This window comes from Sipha flava, unplaced genomic scaffold, assembly GCF_003268045.1.
Source record: "Sipha flava isolate LNK unplaced genomic scaffold, YSA_version1 250_pilon_pilon, whole genome shotgun sequence".
NCBI classification, from domain to species: Eukaryota; Metazoa; Arthropoda; class Insecta; order Hemiptera; family Aphididae; genus Sipha; species Sipha flava.
Window position 1 is genome coordinate 793,137 of NW_020272902.1, and position 24,284 is coordinate 817,420.

General features: G+C 27.7%; 1 protein-coding gene across 1 annotated transcript; it reads left to right on the forward strand.

The window, feature by feature from the left end:
- Positions 1–335: 335 nt before the first annotated feature.
- On the forward strand, positions 336–1,946 carry LOC112684477. Its single transcript, XM_025556030.1, has 2 exons — positions 336–407; positions 1,626–1,946. Exons 1-2 carry the CDS (start codon positions 336–338, stop codon positions 1,944–1,946), a joined length of 393 nt encoding a protein of 130 aa, XP_025411815.1.
- The last annotated feature ends 22,338 nt before the right edge of the window (positions 1,947–24,284 follow it).

Genomic DNA, 24,284 nt, shown 5'->3' on the forward strand with positions numbered 1-24,284 from the left:
TATTTCAACCGTCAGTTGTGACATAAATTTGGGGTTTTATTTTTTAATACTTTTTTTTGACATTATGGCAGGCGTATCTTCAAAAAATAAACGAAAACTATCTGAAGAAAATCAAATGTTTCAAGAAAATTGGGAAGAAGAATATTTTGTTGTACCAAATAAAAAGGGTTCTGCTACTTGTTTGATCTGTAGAGAAAGTTTTATACTTAAAAATATAATATTATTCGTCATTACACTAACAAACACGAATCATTTGATAGTATTTATAGTCCCGGGTCTTTGACGAGAAAAGAAAAAATTAAATTCTTTCAAGAAGTCATTGCAACAACAACAAAATGTTATGTCAGTGGCGGTATCACAAGATGCAGCTGTCACAACTGCATCATACGAAATTTGTTACATACTCGGTAAGCATATGAAACCATTTACTGACGCCGAAATTGTGAAGGAATGTTTTATAAGTGCTTCCTCCTTACTATTTGATAAGTTTAGCAATAAAAATCAAATAATATCGGAAATTAAAAAAATGCAGCTTTCTGATTCTACCTGCATTAGGCGTATAGAAAATATTGCAAAACATATTTATAATCGTACCATCGAAGACTTAAAAAATTGTAAATTTTTTAGCTTGGCTTTTGATTCTAGCACTGATTCTAGGCACATCACAATGTTCTATTTTTGTTAGATACTGTACTGAACAAAATTCTATTAATGAAGATTTATTGAAATTCATTCCAATGAAAGTTCAAACGAGAGGCATCGATTATCTCAATGTGATTACTAATTTTCTTGACAACAATGATATTGATATCAAAAAATTGGTTTATGTGTGTACCGATGGATGTCCATCGATGACCGGATGTGACAAAGGATTTATTTCTCTGTTGAAAAAACAATATAATTTAACAAATATCTTGTCATTTCATTGTATTATTCATCAAAAAAACTTGGCAGCACGCGTTTCTATTCCAGAAGTAGATTTAGTGATGAAAAGCGTGATAAAAATAGTTAATTATATTCGAGCAAATGAACTCAATCATAGAAAATTTAAAAGTCTTTTAGAAGAAATGAACAGTGATTACAGTGACGTTCTTTTACATACTTCGGTGCGTTGGCTAAGTAGAGGAAAAGTTCTTCAAAGGTTTTTTACTTTACGATTAGAAATTATTGCATTTTTACAACAAAATAATAAATTTGATGAAATTGATAAAAACAATAATTGGTGGTGCTTTTTAGCTTATATGTGTGATATCACAGAAAAACTTAATGAGCTCAACTGTGGCTTACAGGGTGAAAATAAAATTATTTCGCAGATGGCAAATAAAGTTTTTGCTTTTGAAGAGAAGTTGGAGATCTATTACGAGGAAATACAGAACCAAATTCTACATAATTTCCCAACCCTTACAAAAGCTAAACAAGATGACATTATAATTTCTCAAATAAACAATATAATAATTTTAAATCATTTAGCTGCCTTATCTAATGAATTTAAAAAAAGATTTCAGGATTTAAGAGGTGTAAAGAATTGCTTTTTACTTATAGAAAATCCTTGGCACTTAGAAGTAATGAGTATAACACAATTATCTGAATTGATTGTATCTGATTATTCAAAAGTATTTGATGAGTTTATTGAATTAAAAAATGATACACATTTGGAAGTTATTTTCAAAGAAAAGCGAGAACAAAAAGAATACTTTGAATTTTGGAATTTAGTGCCAGGAAAATACAAAACCATACAAAAATGTGCCCACTTTTTGCTAACAATGTTCACATCAACATTTTTATGTGAAACTTCATATTCAAAAATGAAATATGCAAAGAATGTGTACAGAAATCGGCTTACTGATTCACATCTTGACGACTTGTTAAGAATAGCATGCAGCAAGTACAAACCAGATTTATCCAAAATAGTTAAAGAATTATCTCAATATCAAAATTCACACTAATTTAAAATAAATATTTAATTTTTTTACAATAAATTTTCAAATGTTGTACACAATATAAAAATGTATTTTTAGTTTTTTTTTTCCTTTCCGTTCATTTAGACTTGCGGCCCGCGTAATATTTTAAAATATTTTATGTGGCCCAAATGAAAAAAAAGGTTGAGTATGGCTGGCCTAAAGTGTTAAAAGAATGTTCGTATTGTAATAAAGCGATTTTATGTTTAGGCGAGTAGTAAGGCACTGCGATGGTGATAGGTGGTACAGGGACGGCGCGAGGGGAAGAAAATAGGGGGCTTGCCTAGGGCCCCGTGCCTTAAATTATAATTAAGGCCCCGCGGTTTTGATTTAACTGAACTTAAAATATTTTATTAATAGAAATTATAAGACTCAACATTTATTTTGCCCAGGGCTTCGCAAACTCTAGCATATTCATGGGGTGTATGGTTAAGCTTTATAGTTAAAATTGCCGCTTGTGAGTAATTTTAATTTACACTAAGACAAGGTGTGTACAAGAGAGAAGATTTAATTAATTGATTAATCGCGATACCAGCGTGAGCCGTATTGTCTGGATGATTTGAGGTTAGTATATTATAACCTTGTATCAAAAATTTGGTGTGTATTGTAAAATGAGTTTCCAAAATCAGGGCGAGATCATTTTTTTTTTTTTTTGATTTAGTGCTGTAATGAGTTCATTTATGTGGCTAGTAAGCCATTAGCGTTCCACATGAGAATGGCAAGAGACTGGAAGTGAATGAGTTGGATAGCATTTTGATTTAAAAGGGGGTCTAAAGCTTTAGTGAGGATAAATAATAGTGGGCTTATAAGAGCTTTAAATCAATCCATGAAGTTTAGAAACGTGTTGTTGTTTTTAGGATTATTTCTATTTTGAATTGCATTATTGATAGAAATGACCTGCGTGCAAGATTGAAAAGGTTTTGGCGGTGAATCGGTTTTGTGGGTCGGTTGTTTGACAGGTTCACAATTAGAATTAGAATTAAGTTTGAGTCCTGTTTCCGAAGTTGTTGAAATTTTTTGTACTCGTATGTTTGACAATCTTTGTAATTTGCTGGATGGCCCTCCATGCAAAAAGCATACTTGGTCGGCGAATTCCTGATTTTACTGTAGTGGATGGATGGGTGTTCCTCTCTGTAGAGGACACATCTTAAAATAATGAACTAAATAATAAATTATTTGCATAGAAAAAAAATAGTGTTCCCATTTCTAAACAAACTTTCGTTAATATTGCAGCATTATATTCTTTAGAAAGTAATTAAAATTAATGTATTGGAAAATATTGTCTTTATGTATATGTAGTAGGCATAAAGTAAAATCAGACGTTTTACTAAATGTCGGATAATGCAATTGCATAAAAATTAAATTCTTTGACTATATACCTAGGCTTTTAGTAAAATACTTGATTTGACAGTATGCCTACGACATATACGTATAAATTTCTTATGGATCAGAAGTTGAAAAAAATCATAATTTAAGCGTAAAAAATCATCATGTACGTAAGTACTTAGGATCAGTACATTTGCCCGGTATTCAAGTGTCCGACATCTTAATTATCCGACACCTTTTGCCCGAAATTATGTTTGCTTGACACTACACTTGCCTGATAACCTCAAATTGTATTATAAATAAATATGTGTCAACAATTATTAAAATATTCAATAAAATATTATATTATACCTATTATGTTATTTACAAATTAATGTTAAATTTTAAAATTATGCAATTAATAATAACACAAATATTATACTACTTACAATTTAATGTTATAATCAATTCTTATGAATCTATCGCGAATGGTGGTAAAATACGATTGAGAACGTTATTTTTGGTAACACGATTGAGAACTTAATAATATAATATACCAGGGGTGGCCAATTTGTGGCTCTTGTCATTGTTAGATGCGGCTCGCGCTTTATTTATAAAATTAAAATTTACTTATCGTATTATTATTTTGGATTTTAATTTTATAGGTTTAAATTTATAAAATATTATCAAACTATTTAAAATGTATTTATATTTATCTTATATTTGATTCTTGGAATTATTATATTTATCTGTGTGGCTCGTGAACCTATTCATGTTGGCCACTCCTGTAATATACTAAGTTATACTTAATACTTAGTACCTTTTCACATAGAACGATAATATCCGATTTAATTTTTTTTTTTAATTATTGTATATTCATTTTGTATTTTAATAAATAATAATAATAATAATAATAATAATAATAAAATAATGAAATAATAATAAAATATTGTATATCAATATTATGTGCAGTAAAAATATGTAAAATATATTGTCGGGCCACGGGAAAATATTGTGTTAGGCAAACGCAGTATCGGGGAAATGTAGTGTCGGGTAAATGAAGTGTCGGGCAAACATATCAGACTCTGTATACTTTATAACTAAGCACGCCTTGTTCTCGCAAAATTATACGACGCGAAGTGCAAATTTTCCTTTTTTGATTCAACTAATTACAACAGGATTGCGCTTCGATCCCTTTTTACCTGATAAAATCACAATACCATTGCGCACCAAATTATATGTGTATATTCTATATATAATATAAAATAATGTATATAATACATACTTTCTATAATTTGCATTGACATGCACTCAAACTATTAATTCATAAAATGCATTTTTTTAAAATCGAAATTGAGCTAATGATAGTTATAATAATAATACCGACTAATGACTATCAGTATAGAACAAAAAAAAAATGTCGACTATTGACCATGTCAATATATACATTTAGCATACACATCGCGTTGTAGCCTTCTTCTATTGAGACTCGTGAGCCGTAGAAGGAGAAATAGAAAGTAAATACGTCGTATTGTCCTCTAATTCTATGTAATCGATCGAAAAATGTACCGAAAACTTTTTCAAAGATATTAAACGTCTATAGTTTTTGTTCACATTAAAGTTGTGCGAAACTTTCGGTGAACTTTTTTATCATCATCGGTACAGCAAAATAAAACTATTGGTAGGAAGAGATGAATAAAGTAATCCAAACGTGTTTAAGTTAAATTAATAAATAAATTTAATACAATGAATAATAATGCAACGCATTAATAAATGCATAGCGGCAACGGGATGCGTATATCCGACAACTATAAAAATATCTATATAATAATAGTATAGCTGTATTTCTAACTGCCAAACGCCCACACACACACACACACACACACATAGAAATGTATCATTTTCGCTTTTGTGATATGGTAATTCAATAAGATCGAGGCCTGTGGCCTGTCGTTAGGGAAGCCCTGAAAAGGGCTTTTTTTGCCGAAATGGCCAGGAGGTCCGACAACGTTTGGCTGCCGATTTAATGCTGTTTCGTTTCGCTTAATTTTCAAATAGTTTTGCAAGGAGTATTATTGTAAGCTATACTTTGATATGAAAATGGTGTTACTGACAGTGAGGACCACGATAAGGTACCTACAGCATAACCCCCACCATTGCATATTATTTTTCTTACATTTTTTTTTTTTTCTTTTTTACAGTTACTTGGTTCAAATTTAGTTTATATTTATATCTATTAATTATTTCTTATTCATATATTGTTATTGTAATTGTAATTTATAATAACTAATATTTTTTGTCGAAGCCATATGTAATAAAAAAAAAAAAAAATGTCACTTTCTTTATAAATGTATAACTATATACCTAATGTACAGTGTGACAATAGTACTTAAGAATATATAGGGTAAAAAAAAACTAAATTATAATTTAATATTTCACCTATCGTTTCAAGATCAATGGTTTCTCATTGGATTGAATTGTGGAATTAGTGAAAATCGATATAAGCCTAAAATATGCTGTTCTAGAAATAATTTACAATCATGTATTGTGAAAATGAGGTTAAAAAATGGTTGAAATATCTGAGTACCACAACATTTTATCGAGCCAGGGGCGTATACAAGGGAGGGATTTGGGATTCAGATCCCCCCCCATAGGTCTTTTTAAAATTGTATAAAATAGTGTTCTAAATGTAAGGAAATTATAAGGAAACAAAAAAATATTGTAAGGATTTATTGTAAATTATTATTTTGACACAATTTAATGTATATATCTTTTATTATTTATTATTTAAATGTACAGGTACTTAGGTTTAAAAATTTTCCTTCCATAATTGTTTGCAATTGATCCCCTCTCATATAAAAGTTATTTATACGCCACTGCATCGAGCAATGGCGAGGATAAAATATATTGATGAAATAAGTATAGTATTATGATATGATCATATATGAACGCTGTTTGTGTTTATTTTCACCCCGTTTTTTTTTTCGCGAAGAGCAAAAAAGAAAACGATATGATTTTAGATTAATAATTATAATAATAATAATAATTAGAATAATAGTAAAATTATTTTACTACCGGTATAGCAATACGATACCTCTACCAAAACATATTTCTTTTTAGGTATCGGCAAGGGTTCTTCGTATTATATCACAAAGGGGAGATGTTTTGAGAGAGGGGGGGGGGGGTAAGGAGAAAATCATATTATATTCAATGGGCAAAATAACGACAAGCTAATTGTCATTCACAGTGGACAACGACGATGATAGTAATATTGATGACGACGCGACGATCAAGTAAAACGTTTTGAAAGTAAAATCCTTGGGCCCCATTTTGTACACATACACACATACACATATAAATGATAAATGTACACATATGTATTTTTCGCCATCACTGTGCACACGTTACGTTACATTTTACCGTTGCAGTGTACAGGGTGATGTATGCTTACCATCGTTCTTACGAAAGTAAAAAATGATCGAAGTTCACCAAGTCATTTACCAATATTATACACTGCGACAATACGATAACCATGTAGTGTTTGTCAGACTGCCATCACGATTTCAGTACGATTGATGGTTTATGTCATGTTGGAACATTGCAGCAAATCGAACTATGCGTTTTGAACGACTATAAATATTATACATACGTTTACTCGGATCATCATTTGAGAGATTTTAGATTATACTGTTGGTAAATAATCTGTTAACAGCTTACCCAATAAAAAAAAAAAAAAAAGTATAGAACGAGACAACTTCCAAAATAAAATTAACATTAAATGTGGTAAATTTTATCCACAGTAGAGCTGATCACTCTGGTCTATATTATGAACATAAAAGGTTCTATAGCCAAGTGTATATAAATCGCACATTTTTACACATCGTGATTTCATTTTAGGTACTATTTATGTTTTTAATAAAAATGTTATTTTCATTGTAGTTTACAGTGTTCTTATTTATTTATTTATTTTTAAAGACACTAAAAAAAGGGCTTTTCATGTTTGCCATTGACAAAAATATAGCCTGTCAAGCTTGATGAAACACTTGATATCCTTTCTTTACCCTTGAGAAAATTGGACTTTGTTTCATAATTTGCAAAAAAAATAAAATTATTCTATATATAACACGCAGTATACATACATATTGATATTTTTATAACCGTGAGGAACAATTATATTTACGCCGCTGGATTATGGTGGAACAAGAGACGACCGAGCTCGACGGTTTGACTCGATCATGATAGTCACGAACACCACTCTGTATAGTGTCCGTATGTCTGCTGCACGATGTGTGCACGAAGTGCGGAGCTATGGAAATTAACAATGCACCATTTCGATATCACGATTAACATTTGGCTGTGTAGGTTGTTATAGTGCGCGGTAATAATACGTAAGTGCGAAAATAGTAATTGAACGCGTTAGTCGGTTGTTGGCGAGTATTGGATCGATTTTACCCGCGTGAGTACGTCGTCGTCGGTGCGAATTGCGTGCGCGTGTTTCCGAGTAAGAACGTGTCTATATATATACATACACGTATACTTAGTAATATACGAGAACGTCGATTTACTATACAAGATGGGTATGTTTTTCCACGTTTTTGTTCAAGTACTTGTAATATAGACCTGGCGCGCACCCAAGGGGTTTTTTTTTTTGAGGGGCTCAACTATTTTTCGCATTTTTTCTATATACAAGTAAACAATTATCATTCATTTTCAAATAAAATTTTTTTTTTATTATTATCGCCACATAGTAGGTACATAGTAATCGCTAGTACGCAGAGTACGCTATAAATACCCCATAAGTCTAGAAATAATTTTCAACGAAATAACTGATTGGCGATTGACGCAAATACAAACAAGTTATCGTGTACATTGAACTATAAATGTATATCTAACATATTAATCAAATTGGTAAAAAAAAAACGATAATTCATCATAATAACAATAATTATTTGTGACAAAATAATAGACTGTAATAATATAAATATACTGTAAAATTATTTTTTTATGGGAGGGCTTCAGCACCAAAGTTCCCTTCGTGGGTACATAAAATTGTACATGCGATCGGTAGAAAAACAATGTATTTACGTAAAAGCTAAAGCTTTACAACGGAATTTTAGACGAGTTGTACAACTACGTACGTTCTTCCTCGGTGGACTATTAAAGTTACCGCCCGAAAGTTATACTCGAATGGTTGTAAAACGAATTTCAGGTTTTCGCAATAATATATTATTTTATTTTATATTCATAAAAGGTAAAGTCCACGAACTGTTGACGATTCCTCGAAAAATATCGCTACAAGCAATGATCCTGTGTTTCACAAGTTCACACTTTTCGAGTGAGCAGAGTTCTCAGTTTCTAAACGTTTTTAAACAGTCAACAATCATTAAAGGGAAAATAAAAATAATGTATGCTTAGGAGTATAATTTAAATAAATGAAATATTTTGATTTTTAAATTAGTTTTTTTATAATTTGACAATTATTTTTTAATATTGGCTCTCATAAATGTATTTTAAATTTTCATATTTTGATACTCTCCATTCAAATAATATAATTCTGAACGTTTTTTTTTTTTGTATACTTTCGCTCATTTTAAATTAAAATGTCAACATTTTATAAACTAAAAATAATCTGATTTTAGAAATAATTTACATAAAAGTACGATTTGGTTCGGAGATTAAGATACTTTTGGTTCCCGTAATAAAATAATAACGTAACAACTTTAAAATAAATAATATAGTTTAATTCTGTATTATTTATTTATTTTCTTACTTATTATATTTGTTTTGCTTTTGTAAAAACAAGTAATTATGTAAGTTTAAAATTAAATTTTTTTCAAAATATAAGTTTATTTATCGTTTAATTTTTACTTCGAAACGACGATGAAAGAGTTTTTGAAAATGTCCTTATAAAATCGGCAGATTAATATCATGTAACATAGATCAATACCACAGAAAATATCGCTTATAAAATGTTTCGTTTTCGTAGAAATATTAGAGTAATAATTAAACAATTTCTACCAAACTTGCTGGATTACGTTATTGGTCCGTGTTCGTCGTTTTATAATAGCAAAATAATAATAGTAATATATTGGCTATTGTTGCTTTAAGAACAAATCTTGACCTATTATTTACGCGCGCTACACTGAAATCGATACACAGTCAAGAGCATGCATTATTTTTACAAAAATATTCTATAAACGACATTCGGCAATGAGTCGAATAATGAGAATACTATTATTTATTTGAAAATCGTATTTTATTGCTTCCGGCCCTTAGTCATGGTTCCATAAGACCGTGATAAAAAGAAATGTTTCGCAACGCAATATATTCAGGTGTTATCGAATGCGATCGTAAAAGTTTGTCAAGTTCTTTGTAAAATGTTCAGAACATTTTGCGTTTGTGTCGTTTAATATACACTGTTTCGGCGGCTTGGTGAAGCATGTGATTAAGAATTCATTATATCTACACGACTCGTTTTACGGTCACAACATGGTATATAATATATAATGCATTTTAGCAATATACTAATGTATATATATATATATATATATATATGTGTGTGTGTGTGTGTGTGTGTGTGTGTGTGTAATATACCAATTGGAATGTGAAGACGTCATTGTTAAATGAATCATTTGATGGCAACCCTATATTGTCTATATGACGAAAAATGGAACAGCGAAGAAAACAGTATTACATTAGTAATTTCTTGAGATTGCGTGACCACCACTGTTATATAGGGACACTATTTCCCTTTTATATATTACATGATACCATATTAAAACAATGCATACATGCATACAGTCGAAAAACATGTGATATATTAATGTTTTGTTTATTTAGATTCTAAGATTCTAATTTGGTTTTGGCTACGTCAATGTTTTTTTAGTATACGAGTATAATATTATTGCATCTATAATATTGAAACGAACGACGACGACAGTAATTAATGTTCTTTTTGATTTGATTAAAAGTTATTGTAAGACGTCGTGGTGTTTTTACATTTTTGTTCGATTTGCTGGCGTAGTGGATAACAGCGGTATGTTATCATAAAAATTATAACGCCATGCAGGTTGTATATTATTAGAGTTCCGATGGACATTTATTGCGTTTTAAGCAGAGTGAAATTAGAATTTTATTAGGGATTACATTCTTCCAATGGAATTATTGAATTTAGTCAATCTAACTGTTGAATTTCACATGATATAACACAATAATGTGTTTAAAAAATAAAAGGATGTAGTAGTAGAGTGTATAACTAAAAAGTTATATCCTTATTATCAACTATAATATAAGATTCATTAAAAATCTTTAAGTAACGAATATAGATGAAACACATAAGTACCCACATGTGATAAAATTTAAAATGATTTATTCTTATGTAGTTAGTAATAATACATTAAAAGCTAAGACCATAACCTTTTTTTCAGTAATTCAAAATAATGCATTTGAATATGCGAAATTACATTTTGTTTTCTCTGGATTTAAGTCTGATTATTTAGATATTTTAAACAGTTTCTTTAGTTCGATAACGATACTTGAAGTTTGATGAATGATTACTTTATGTAGTGGATTTATATTGAACACTATTTGTCCAATATTGAAATATCATACGTTATAATTGGCAAATGTATTCACATTTGTCCATGAATAAATATTATTTTAAGAAATTTCACTTATATTTTATAATATTTATTTTGATAATTTAAACCGATTATAATATTAAAATATTTTTATAACTTAATTTAATTTTAGTTACTTACTTTTTAAATACAATGCAGTAAAATATACTTAAGTACCATAAGTTTGTTTTAATCCAAACAATTATATTTTAAAAACTAGGAAAAAAACATAACATTTTAGGATGTCATTATTCTGTTTAATTTTTAATACTATGGCAAATTTGGGTATGATGCTTACAGTCATGATCTTCTGATTGTTAATTTTATAAAATACCACTTCAAAGATATTTATTGGTAATTAAATAATACATAAAAAATAGATAATAATTATAATATAAACTGGTTTATTAATGGTAAGAAACTTTTTATCTGCAAACGTTGATAATTTTTGGATCAATAAAGTAATATCATTTAAATTTAAAAGTTTCGTTCTTAACACATAATATTTTATTATGTAAAATCTGCAATGATCATGTTACTACCATTATTTTAATAAATATGTTTAATATGTATAACACAAATAGTAATGAGTAAAATTGGTCTTGATCTTGCTGCAAGACTAAGATTAAGACAAGCCCAATAATACAATGGCTCTGCAAGAATAAGACCAAGACCAAGACTGCCATAGTCTTGATGCCATGATTTTGGTTTACTCATCACTAAACATTACTTCGATCTCCAGTTACAATCACATTTAAATTATACATCTATAACAATTTATCCTAATAATATCGGATACTCTTTCACATGATCAGAGTTCGCTTCATGTTCACTTTAATCCATACGATACTCAAACCATTTGTAACGGTTCTACGGGCAAATGTATATTTAAGTTGAATGGCGAATTTTTTTCTCGAAAAACCATTTCACTTATAGGCGCTTAAAGAGATATTTAACGTTCAATATCAGGTCCTTTATAGTTAAAAAAATTTACATTTTTTTACCATTACAAATGATATCTTAAGGTAAAAATATTTGTTACGTGTGCATCCGAATAATTTTGATTGTGTGTTACGTTATATTTACGCGTTTTGAAAATGCATTTGTACACTTTATTAGATTGTGCTTGACTTTGAATTGTATATTTCGAAACAATTTAGCGTTTTTTTTCGAATTTTGACTAAAAATATTACGTTATATTGTGAAAAGATAAGAAGAGAGTAACGAACGTCCGACATCGCGGCCGTGCATACCATCTGCGTTTTAAAACTTGTGATTGATGATTATGCTTTCTTGAATACGCGGAGTAGTAACATTACTAGTACATATTTTTAAAATGTGATCATTTTTTTTTTTTTGCAAATCAATTTTATCCAAGAGTAGTATTTTATTAAATTAATATGTTAACAAATGCATACCACTTACCTTTAGTTATTTTAAGCGCGTATTAAATTGTTTTCGATTTTATAAAGTCTTACGCATTTTTTACGGATTTTTTTTTTTTACCAATATCTGCAAGGGATTCAGGTGAAATCGGAGTAAGCAACGATTCATGTTCTCTAGGGGTTTATCGAATTCACCCTGGGGGTTTACATTAAACGAATACCGATCTGCGTTATCCTTGGGCTTTCTTACGCTCGTATCGATAAAAAAAATATAAGTCTGAACTCGTTATTTCATTATTTAAACAATAAAAATAAAAATAAACGTTTGTTATTACTATTATTATACCTTTAATTTTATACTATATAATAATAATTATTGTTCTCCTCAAGTACCTTTATTGCTTGTTAAGTTACGTGGTTAAATGTCACGTTAATTGAATTGCTATGAAGTGAGCATAGAAAAAATAATTACTATATACACTTTGAATGCACTGAATGTACAAAAATTTGTAGAAAATTTTTTTTTATTTTCTATAGTGTCATTTAGTTCTTCTCTTACAACGTTATAGTCATTTATGAGTAGGTTTGATCTAAATCGGAAATGATAAATGTAAAAGATGCTTACAACATTAAGTATCTATTTTGCTGTTCCTGAACTAGTAAATAGTAATCAAAGTTGAAAATGTATTCGCATTAAATGTTAATAATTATTTTTGACTTAATATTAAAATACAAGAGAACAAGACATTAAGAGAATATGATGATCGTGTTTGCCACTTCCATTTATTTTTATTATGGAATCGATGAAGCGACGGTGAGTCCTCATGTGAGGTAATGCCTAATTCTATGGAACTTCTAATAGTTCAAGAGCACTAATGATTAAAATTTCGAAATTAAATTCTGGAAATTCTTAACTTAAGTTTAATTTTAATCAGTTAAATTTTATGAAAATACTTATATATATATTTAACAAGTACACCGTTATATATGAATATGGTATTACATAAAATTATTTTTTTTTTGTTTTATTGAAAGGTAAATTTTCTATTTCGTTACTCAAGAGTAAATAACAAGTATTAAAAATGGAGAAGTTTCAATACAACCCCACTGAACAAAATACAACGATTAACCAAAAATAGTATTACATTACGATTATTATAGAAATTTTGACATAATATTACATAATATAGAATATTCTGTGTTTGTCCTCATTAATAACTTTTTACCTAAATTAATATTTTTAAAATCTGATTTTTTAATCTTATTACATTTTATTAGAGCTACATATTATTATGTTTTTTCAATTATTCATGGAGATATTTTTAGAACTCAAATTTATTTCCCTTGCAATTTTAGAAGTAATTAGTTATAAAATAGCAAATTTTTAAAAGAAAATATTCGAGTTTAAATGCTCCGAAAAATAAAAAAATATTTGAAACGAAAAATAATTTTAAATATACATTGGAAAATTAGGATGTTTTCTACGTATTATTAGCTAATACATTATTATTTTCATTATTATCAATTAAGTATTTTCAAAATGTCAAATGCTTACGATAAATAAGAAAATATTAGAATTATGCTTTTTCATGATATTGTTAAACATTAAAACCTTATCAATTGTTTTTTATCAATAAAAAATAATTGACCTGCATTTTCTACTGCAAAAATATTTTATATTTTCATACATTATAACCGATAACCTCAACGAGGTGTAACCTCCAGCATTTACTATACGGTGCCTAAATATTGTTATAAAGTGTTGATTATTAAAAAGGTTTCCCTATTGTAAATAGTAAATGTGGTTATATTATTATTGGAACTCAATTAAATATAATTAATAAATAATTTAATAAATGACCATACAACATTTTCGCATTGTACAAGGTGATAATAGTAATCGTAAGTTTTCGTTGGTTATCGATCATTATACGATTTAATATTCGTCATATAAAACTACTGCTTCTAACTTTACCCGGTAACGTTATGAAAAAAGTAAAAACTTCAAAGGCATCAGATCTACTATTAGGTATATTATAGTTATACTATACCAATATGACTTGGTGAATATTTTAGTATTAAATTGCGGGAAGAAAGGACATGTGCGTGATTAATTTCTACAAGCCGGCCTTGAAATCACTATAATTTTGTCATAAACCATTTTGAAGATACCTACCTGGAGAAATTATGGGATATAAAACCATTTATTTATTTAATTTATTTTTTTTGGAAATATAATAATCCCCTAAACTAACCTTTAATAAACATGTTCGTGTTAAAAAAATAAAAACATAAATAATAATAAATAAAATAAGTCGATATTCAGAGAAAAAAGATCTGTAGAATTTGAAATAATGTGAATGAAACGTGGTATTCATAATGTTATTGATTTCGATTATTCTGTGGTATTACACGGTATGTAGCGAACGTCGCATTCCGATTACCGTTGGAACACGTAAGGGATTTAAACCGGTTTGGGCCAATAAACACGACCTGGGGGCGTACGAGGTGTATTTTTTTTATTTTTAAAATCCACAACGGGTATTTCTATGGTTCACTTCCACCGTCGGATATTTGCACGCAGTCAAAATCGAAGATGTCACATAGCCGTCGTTCCATTGCAAACCCCGTACGACCGGAAACGTGTGATTCGAGTAACTGCACTACTTGTGTCACTAACTGCACCGGAACTCCCAAAATTATTCAAGAATGCCTTATTTGTGCACGTACTCAGATATCGCCTCACACTTCCTAGCGATATGTCCATCGTCTATAGCAGGCGTGGTGAACCAAATTTAAACGATATGCCAAAAAAATCGAAATTAATAAAAACTTTACACAAAGAAAAAAATATGCTTTTTATAAAAATAAATTATAAGAAATTCAAAGAAATAAATTATGTACATTTTAAAATCGTTAGTAATAATACCGATATTAACGATAAGTTTCTTATATTTTCAATTTTTTCGTCAACTTAAGCTTGTGAAATTTTATTCTCCATAACAAATTTTATTAAACTAAACGAAAGAAATGCTCTGACCGATGAAACAATTGCTGCTTGTGTTTCGCTAAAAAATTAAAAAGTACACTGCTGACATCAATATTTTATCTATTAAGAAACAACATAAAATAATTAAATATATAACTCCAAATTTAAGGATATTTAATAGAAAATAATTTAAACAATTACAAAAAAATATGTACTTAATAAAAATAATGTTATAAATCTGTAATTTTATTTTTATCCTTAGAAAATAATACGATTATAATATAATATAATAACAGTAAACAATTTTCAAAAACTTGATTGCAAAAATTTGGCACTTGACCTAAAATAGGTTGGCCTCCCTGGTTTAAAAACGGGATCGATGTGTAGACACGTTATAATAAAAATATTGAATCAGATTATAAGAAATATTGAATTGATGTCGGCATAAAAACTAACGCCCAATTTTCGTTTTCCCAAGTATCTTACTATTCTTACCAGGTGGATCATTGTTCGTGGTTTGAAAAACGATCTCAGATTGGTTGATTCGAAGCCATTATTCACTATCTAAAGTCTCGTTAGTATGAGTCCTATCATGTATTAGCCGCTTTTACGTTAGTTCGGTCGGAGTACATTCACAACCACACGTTATAAGTTTCAGTAATACATTTTTAATAGATAGGTATGAAAAATTCAACATGTACCAGCCTGACTAGACATTATATATTTTTTTAATTCACAATAAATGTTTTATCGTCGATAAGTGATTACAACGAACCAAACGAGTTCCGATTCTTTGTAACAAACCACAGGAGCAGTGGTATATATAGACACTTTAATTGAAGGAAGAGCGAACTTCATACATATATTCACATGTATGTATTTTCCTAGATATTAATAAAATGTATGCGGTAATTCAACGACACAACGACTGAAATATTGTTTATATTCATTTGACGTAATAGAGTGGCGTTTCAAATAATTTTTCTTTTGTTTTTTTTTTTTTTAATATAAGAGAGCCAAGCCAAGTCGAGATAGAATGGTGGGAGGTATTTTGACTGTACTTCAGATGAAGTATAATATATACACATGATGGATCTTAATTTTACACAACAGCAAACTTAGTTTACCCTCTGAACCTAAGTATATTTTATGATTACGATTTTAAACGATTTATTATTCTATTTCGTGTTGGATATTACACGTATTTATTGAGAACAAACAAAGTGTAACTTAGACGTTATTAAAAATTGATTTTCCATTGTAGTAGTTACATTAACGGTGACGTCAAACGCATTTTTATCAGCTGCCGTATAAAAGAAACTTTGGTCTACTAGTTCCCAACATAATTGTTTTATGTTTAATTTCAACATTGTGATGATTTTATAGTGAAGTACGGTTTTAAATAAAACATTTCGATAAAAAATAATTGAATAAATTCATGGTTTTAAACTAATAATAATGTAATTCATTGTACGTTTATTACAAGTGAATACATACTTTATAACATGATAATTATTTTATACATAATATTGTAAATTATGTCATAAAGATCCTATGTTGTTATTTTGTTTTCGCATTTAAGCTTCTACGTTCAATTCTATGCACTATGCACTATAGTTCTATGTTAGTCTATGTAACTTTATATAAAAAGACAAGTTTTACATTCTATGAACATTTCAGATCAGAACTTGTTTAGCATAATACAATTTGTTTTAATTTAATTTTTTTTTCTATTTTCTTAAAAAACATTTGAATATCATAAATATCTCTCCTTAAGTAACTTATTAACCATATTTTTATTTTTTACATGCTCAATGAATGCAAATTGATTTCTAGCCCGAAATAGTAATATCTAAATAAAAATAAAAATGTAAATACATTTTTAAATAAAGTCTTGATAATGACCACAGTCATTTAAATATTTTAACTTATTAAGTATACCTACTTTATTTTATTTAATCTATTGATTTCAAAGAAAAATATCACGTTGTATAATTAGTATAATACATATATTATACGAAGATCATATGGATATTGATTTTCTCACCGATTCGTTTAAAAAAATGTGTAATTACTGAAGTATAACATAGTACTGAATCGTACCAACATTGTCGAACCTCTTTAAAAATTATTGTACAAAAAAAAAGGGATTTTTCGTATCCATTATGGTCACATATTTAAATAAGGTAGAAACCTAGAAACCATTTGACGCCGTTTAACCGTTTATGACGCTGTTCTATGTGATATACGTACAGTGACGAAACTAACATTTTACGGTATCAAAAGTTCGTTAGTTCAATATATAATTACAACGAAAAGTATGACATACCGATAGAACGATAATTTGCACGGGTGCCTTAAATATTTTCATTAATGGTTTCTATGATGCGCACATAAAATATTGGTTATTCAAACAAAATAATTTATAATTATACTACAGAACAGTTGAATCAGTTGAATTACAGTTGAAACGCATGAATTAAAAAATATTTTCATCATATTTGTCTATATATTATGTGTAATAGTTAGGATCGGATTAAGCTAGGTTCAAAAGGAGCATTTGCTCCAGGGCGGCAAATTTAGTGGGGTGGTATAAATAAAATTGCCAAAAATAAATAAATAAATAAATAAATAAATAAATAAATATTTAGTACTTACAATAATTATTTAAACTAAAGTTTTTCAATTATGATTAAAAAAAAAATATATGTAGGGTGTTCCATAAGTTTGAATCTTATATAATTTTTATAAGTTTTGTTGATAGACTTGTTATTACGTCGTCGATAAGCAATTTCCTGGGAAAATTAACCAAGTTTTGCTATAATGCTATAAATAGTCAAAAACAATATTATATTAATAACTATATTATACTATATATTATATAGTATAATATAATTATTATAGTAATAATATGTCAACCACTGTACTCGTATACATTATACGTATTTATTTATGCGGAGAAGCTCCGACTGCTTAAGCGGCTCAGCGGCCATGGCCAGGTCGACATTGAGTATGTGGCGAAGTATATTAAATGATAAAAAATATAAATCGATGTATAACGAAGCATATAAGTTATACTGTTTAAAAATTTTGAATTTAAGAACTTGATTTTAATTATTTCCATTACAAATGAACTATTTGCTATAAAATATGTTAATATTCTGACATTTAATTAATTTTTTACGGTATTTCGCATAGTATTAAATATTTTAATTGTGTTTAACCAAAATACAAACTTTGAGAAACACTGATATAATATAATCATTAACTATTGTACTATATCATGATAGTAATTCATATGAATATTTTTTTTCGAGATTTTCATCCACCACATGACCGTGAAAATATAAGAATATTTAAAAATAAGAAATCGAATAATTTTAAAATAATGTAAAATTTTTAAATTATGTAGAAAACGTTGTTAATTAGTTTTAAATAGTTTTAAGAATTAACTCTTAGACTTATTATGCTTAACCTTTGATGACGATCGTGTTAAACGATGAATATTTACTTATTGTAAGACGATTTATGAAAGCATATTTTATTTGTGTTGCCATTTTATCAATCGTCAGTTAAGACAATTTGAACTTGGTTTTAAGTTAACCGAGATATTTTGTCAGTTGGAATGTTAAAATTTAGTTTAAGTTCATATTATCATAGATAACATCACATTTTTTCAAAAACTAAATAACGTTATGATTGAACTTCTTCATTCCAAAAAAGGATAATTAGCTTACCGACTCTAAAGGGGTAGCTAGCCCTCCTCCTGTCACTCATGGTTTAGCATTCACATCTGGCAACTTAACTTTTACCGACTTTTTTAAATTTTTATATTTTATTTTCAAACACTTATCATTACGATGACCATTAAAGCTTTTGTTGTTAAATGTTTTGGATACATTTTCCAAAGCTTTATTTTTCATATTTGATGTTTAGGTTTCTGCTTTTTATTTTCAACCATTTTTTTTTGTATAATGACTTGGTTATTATTTAGTAATTCCAGTTCACTGTTAATACAATTTGTTGAGCGTTTTTTCTTAATTTCAAACTCATAATAAAATTTAAATATATAACGATAACAAAAAAAAAAAAAAAAAAAAACAACCAGAGGACCAAAAACATGAATTACATATTATCTTGCTCAATGTAATGCGTTTAAGTTATAAATTATTAACTATAATATGGATACAAAAATTCTGGATATAAATGTTAACAGATAACAATTTACTAACATTAAGGTAATATGTTTATATTAGTGTAGTATTATGCAGTCCCAACAATATTCAATAATAATTATTCAGGTCAAAGGAAACACTAGGCAAAACAAGTATATTAGTGTAGCAATAAACATAACATTTTTATTTAAGATCTACTTTATAAGTTTAATTATATTTAAATAGCAACTAAGCAAAACAAATGCATAAGTAGGTTAAGTAAGTCATATATAAGGAAAAAGACAAAATTAATAAAAGGTTCTTTTGTAGTGGTCGTGTGACTCGACCACGATAGGAAATTTACAATTTTCTTAAGTGTTACCTTGTTTCTACTTGTGTGTTTGTGTCTATTCGATTCAATTGGCGTATATGACATTAGTGACATAGCTTACTTCAATCGATAGTAAATACATCTTCAATTTACGAGTCTAAAACTAAATTTTATCCGATTTAATTTAATTGACAAAGTTTATTTTAAAAACTATCTCCAGTTAATTTATAACTGAAATTAATTAATCTATTATTTAACTGATGATTGATAAAATGGACCTCAGTAAAATTGTTGAAATTACTTGAACAAATTCTTACTTAAACTTAATAAATCATACAATTATTCAATATCTGTATAGTTTTCTGGTTTGTGGTTAATTTTTTTTTATAAAAGTGATTATTTTTACTTTTAATGTTTACCAAATGTTCAAAATTACTAATTAAATATAAAAAAATTGAATTCTTACGAATCGAAAACAGCACCAAAATCTAATATTTTTGTATAACACAATTCTATAAATTATGTCATTATTTTATTTATTTGATTTCAAACATATTATTTATATTTAAAATACGTTTTTAGAAAAAGATAAATGACATTTAAAAAATTGCGTATTTTTTTTTTTATTTATTTTTTTTTTTTTGTACAGATTTAATTCCGATCAAAACTCTGCACTGCGTATTATAATATTGTATGAAATAAATAAGATAAAAAATGTTGAAGGAAATGATTTGCTTCCTTTTCAGTGCATTTTTATTGCCTTACGTATAGCTCATTTAATAGAATTTTTTAAATAGAAAAAATGGTTTCTGCTTAACATGAAATTATTATTATTATCAATAACCATAGCAAAAAACCGAAACAAGAAGAGCTTGCACAAAGTATCAGTGTTAGTGTTTTATACTGTATATTCCACAGAGGACAGAACACATTGAATAAAATAATTGCACGTGTATTAAAAATAAATAAATATATTCATTGGCGAGAGAGATACACAGATATCACAGTTGCTGTATATGCGATGACGCGTCGGTTGAGAAATATTCAAAAGCAGAAAAATTATTTTATATTTCCGAGGGATTCTACTTTGAGTGAAAAAAAAAACCAAATTTATTTTGTAATTCGTTCGTGCTTGATGTAATATAATAAATAACATTTATGTCCACAGCATGCTCTAGCCTAATCTCGCCTGCAACAACTGATTGATGGGTTCACAACTATAGATATTGTGTCGTTGAACATCAATATTACTCTACATTTTGGATCCCACTGGCGCTGAGATTTTTTTTTTTATTATTATTGAGATTGGCAAGACTGGCAAGAAGTCAGAACATTGATGAGATAGGTACCGAATCTCTAGCCACTTTGGTGGAGTTCTTTGCATTTCAAAAGAATGAGGGAAATAAATAATAAAAATAAAAAAAAGCTTACAAAATATAAATATTTAAAAAGTGATACCTAGAAAAATTTGAATGCTTTGCGTCACACATTACATCTTTTAGACAAGTTTACATAAGTTTTAGACATTAAGTAGATAGTTTAAACATATTATAATCATATATTTTTATAAATATTTATTAACTCACAAAACGTGGAGAGCTTTTGTTCAATGCATCAAATTAAATTAATAGCTGAAGTCCATTCAGGGGTGATATTTGAAAAATAAATAATAATTAAGATCTTGCACTATTCCAAGATAAATAATAGTTTTATAGAAAAAGATAAGCGTATCCTTCAATGGAAATAACAAATATTAAATAATAGTGCAAACAGTAAAATTAATAATAGTAGGTAGTCATAACAATCGAACAATATTTGGAAAGTTTTCCGTTGGTGTATTTGAAAGGTGAAATAACAATTATGTTAATTTGTTGGTCTTAATAAGAGGCTAAGAATTCTCATTTTAAATAAAAAAACCCAATATGAAGTTTTTAAATTATTTGGGTATTAAATATTACATGTATAAAGTCTGGTTTAATACTCTGTACATGCTTTGATAGTACACATGAAATGATATACTATATACAACGAATTAATAAATGGCAACAACATAATAAATTGAAAAGTTATTTGTAAAGAATGAATATAAAGACAAAAGATAAGATTTAAAAATTAAAATCAGATTATGTAAGCAACAAGCATACCTAAATTTAAAATTATTTATCCGATATAGTGATATACGCAATTTTAATTTCGTTTCTAATTATTTGATTCGACTAAAATGATTGTGACATGCTTGTGTAGTTTTTCAGTTTTACTCTAAAGCTTCTATATATCAAATTGATATCATTGCAGTGATAAGGTACTGTTTTGTTTAAATACGTTTTTTGCTTATAAACAGCAAATCTGCTGGCAACACTTCAAAGATTGATCATATATTTTAATAATGTTTACCTAAAATAAGATATGGTTGATTATGAACGTGCATAATTAATGAAATGATGCCGTAAAAATAAACAAATTTATCATTATAAGGTAAAATATGAAAAGGTAGTTTTTATTAGTTCAATACAATAAGTATGATGTATAGGAAAACTAAACGTAATGAATGTTCGATGAATTACATAAAGCTTTTGTAACACGTAGTAGTACGATGACATATGAAAGTACTTAAATATTCTAAATTTCAAATCAATATTTCTTATTTAATTGATCATTATATTTTTTTTATGTTTTTGAAAATTTTTAATCAAACTCCATCTTAAAGTTCTAAATGGTTTTCATTTTTTTTTTTTCAGTTAATAGTTCAAAATTGAAATAATTTCTTTAAATATTATATTATACATATCAAACAATCAATCGATTAGATTAAATATTAATAATCTCAATTTAGCTGTACATTTTGTATACATGTTTAGTATGAGTTGTTTAGTTTTGTTTTGACACAGTCATAGTCGAACTATAATTTTTATTTGAGCATTTAAAAATACGGTTCATTAATTATTGATTCAATACTTTCATTCATTATTTTGGAAAAATTAAAAAAAAAATTGTATACCTACTTCGGTAATTATTATATATAGTACAAAGTTTAGGGAATCATATTTTTCAAAATGATTATTGTTTTCTACTGCGATTAATAGTGATTTAGACTTGACGAAAAAATGATATTCGTTTATCTGAATAAAAATTATCATTAAGTCTACATTTCCATTAATTGAACAAACAGTGCAACGAAGTAAAAACTAATAAATATTTAGTAATATAAATTTTATTTATAGTTTAAATTGATAGTCACTCGATGTTCAAGAAAAACTATGTGAATGGATGCCTGTATAATCTATATATCAACATCATTTTAGTGTACTATAAATATTTTAATATTTTGATTTTACGGTAATAACGAAAACGTACGATTTACGCACAGTATCCATTATTCATTGCTATCACGTGTAATGATTGATATATGTCCTCAGGAGGACGCACACTGTTTTCCGAGATTACGGGATAAATGTTTTGTTTGGATACAGATTTCTAAAGTGCTTTTGGTTTCATAACAATTATTATAATCATTAAAATGCGTGTGCACTAAGGGTAGTCAACATTATGAACACGTATAGTAGATATAATGCCATAAATCAAAACGATAAACGAACACTTGAACATTTTCTTCTGAATCGCACTATATTCCTTTTATTTTTATTTTTAACCATTAGCGATGGTCGATAATGTAATAATAATATTATACAATAAAATATATTATAATATTATGAAAAAGTATACTACCGCATAAGTTCAATATTAAAAAGCCCGTCTGACATAGAGTCTCTGTAGTTTTTTTGTTGTCGATTCGCGGATACTGCGTATACAGTATATATACATGTATATTAGAATTTTTTCTTAATTTTTTTAGATTTAAATTTGTTCTCTAAAAACGTGTGTGTATAAATATAAAAATAATCTAAAAAACATATTACGTAGGTATACACATATAAAGTGAATATATGCTAAATATACGTTAAGACATGAGTTTGATTAAACACGTTTTAATCCTCGTATATAGTACGCTTAGGAAGACCACGTGAATTGTTTGATTTGCATAAATCTAAAAATAGTGATTTAAGTCCTCACTCACAAAATTATTATTTGCCAAAAAACGATGTGATAAATTATATAATATAAGTTATATCTATAATGTATAAAATTCAAATACCACTCGCACTTTTTGGCTGATCATAAATCCAAGATTATCATAGCGATTTATTTTAAATGTTTAGGGTATATAATTATTACAAATACATGTTTGGTGAACTAAAAAATAATTTTTTAAAAATCATATTTTTAAGGGTCAAAACTATTTTGGGATTTGGGCTGCATGAACAAATGTTTTCACTTGTTGGTTGCTTGGGAAACATTTTATTTTAATCAATACCATGTTTATTTTAATAATTATCGATTGAGACATACGCAACTTAATAAAATATAAATAAATTAAATAAATATCATTATAATGTACGATGCAGGTGCGTTTTATTTAACATACATTTTTTTTTTATTATTTACATCAAAGTAATAATAATTGCCAAATTTTATAATACCTCCC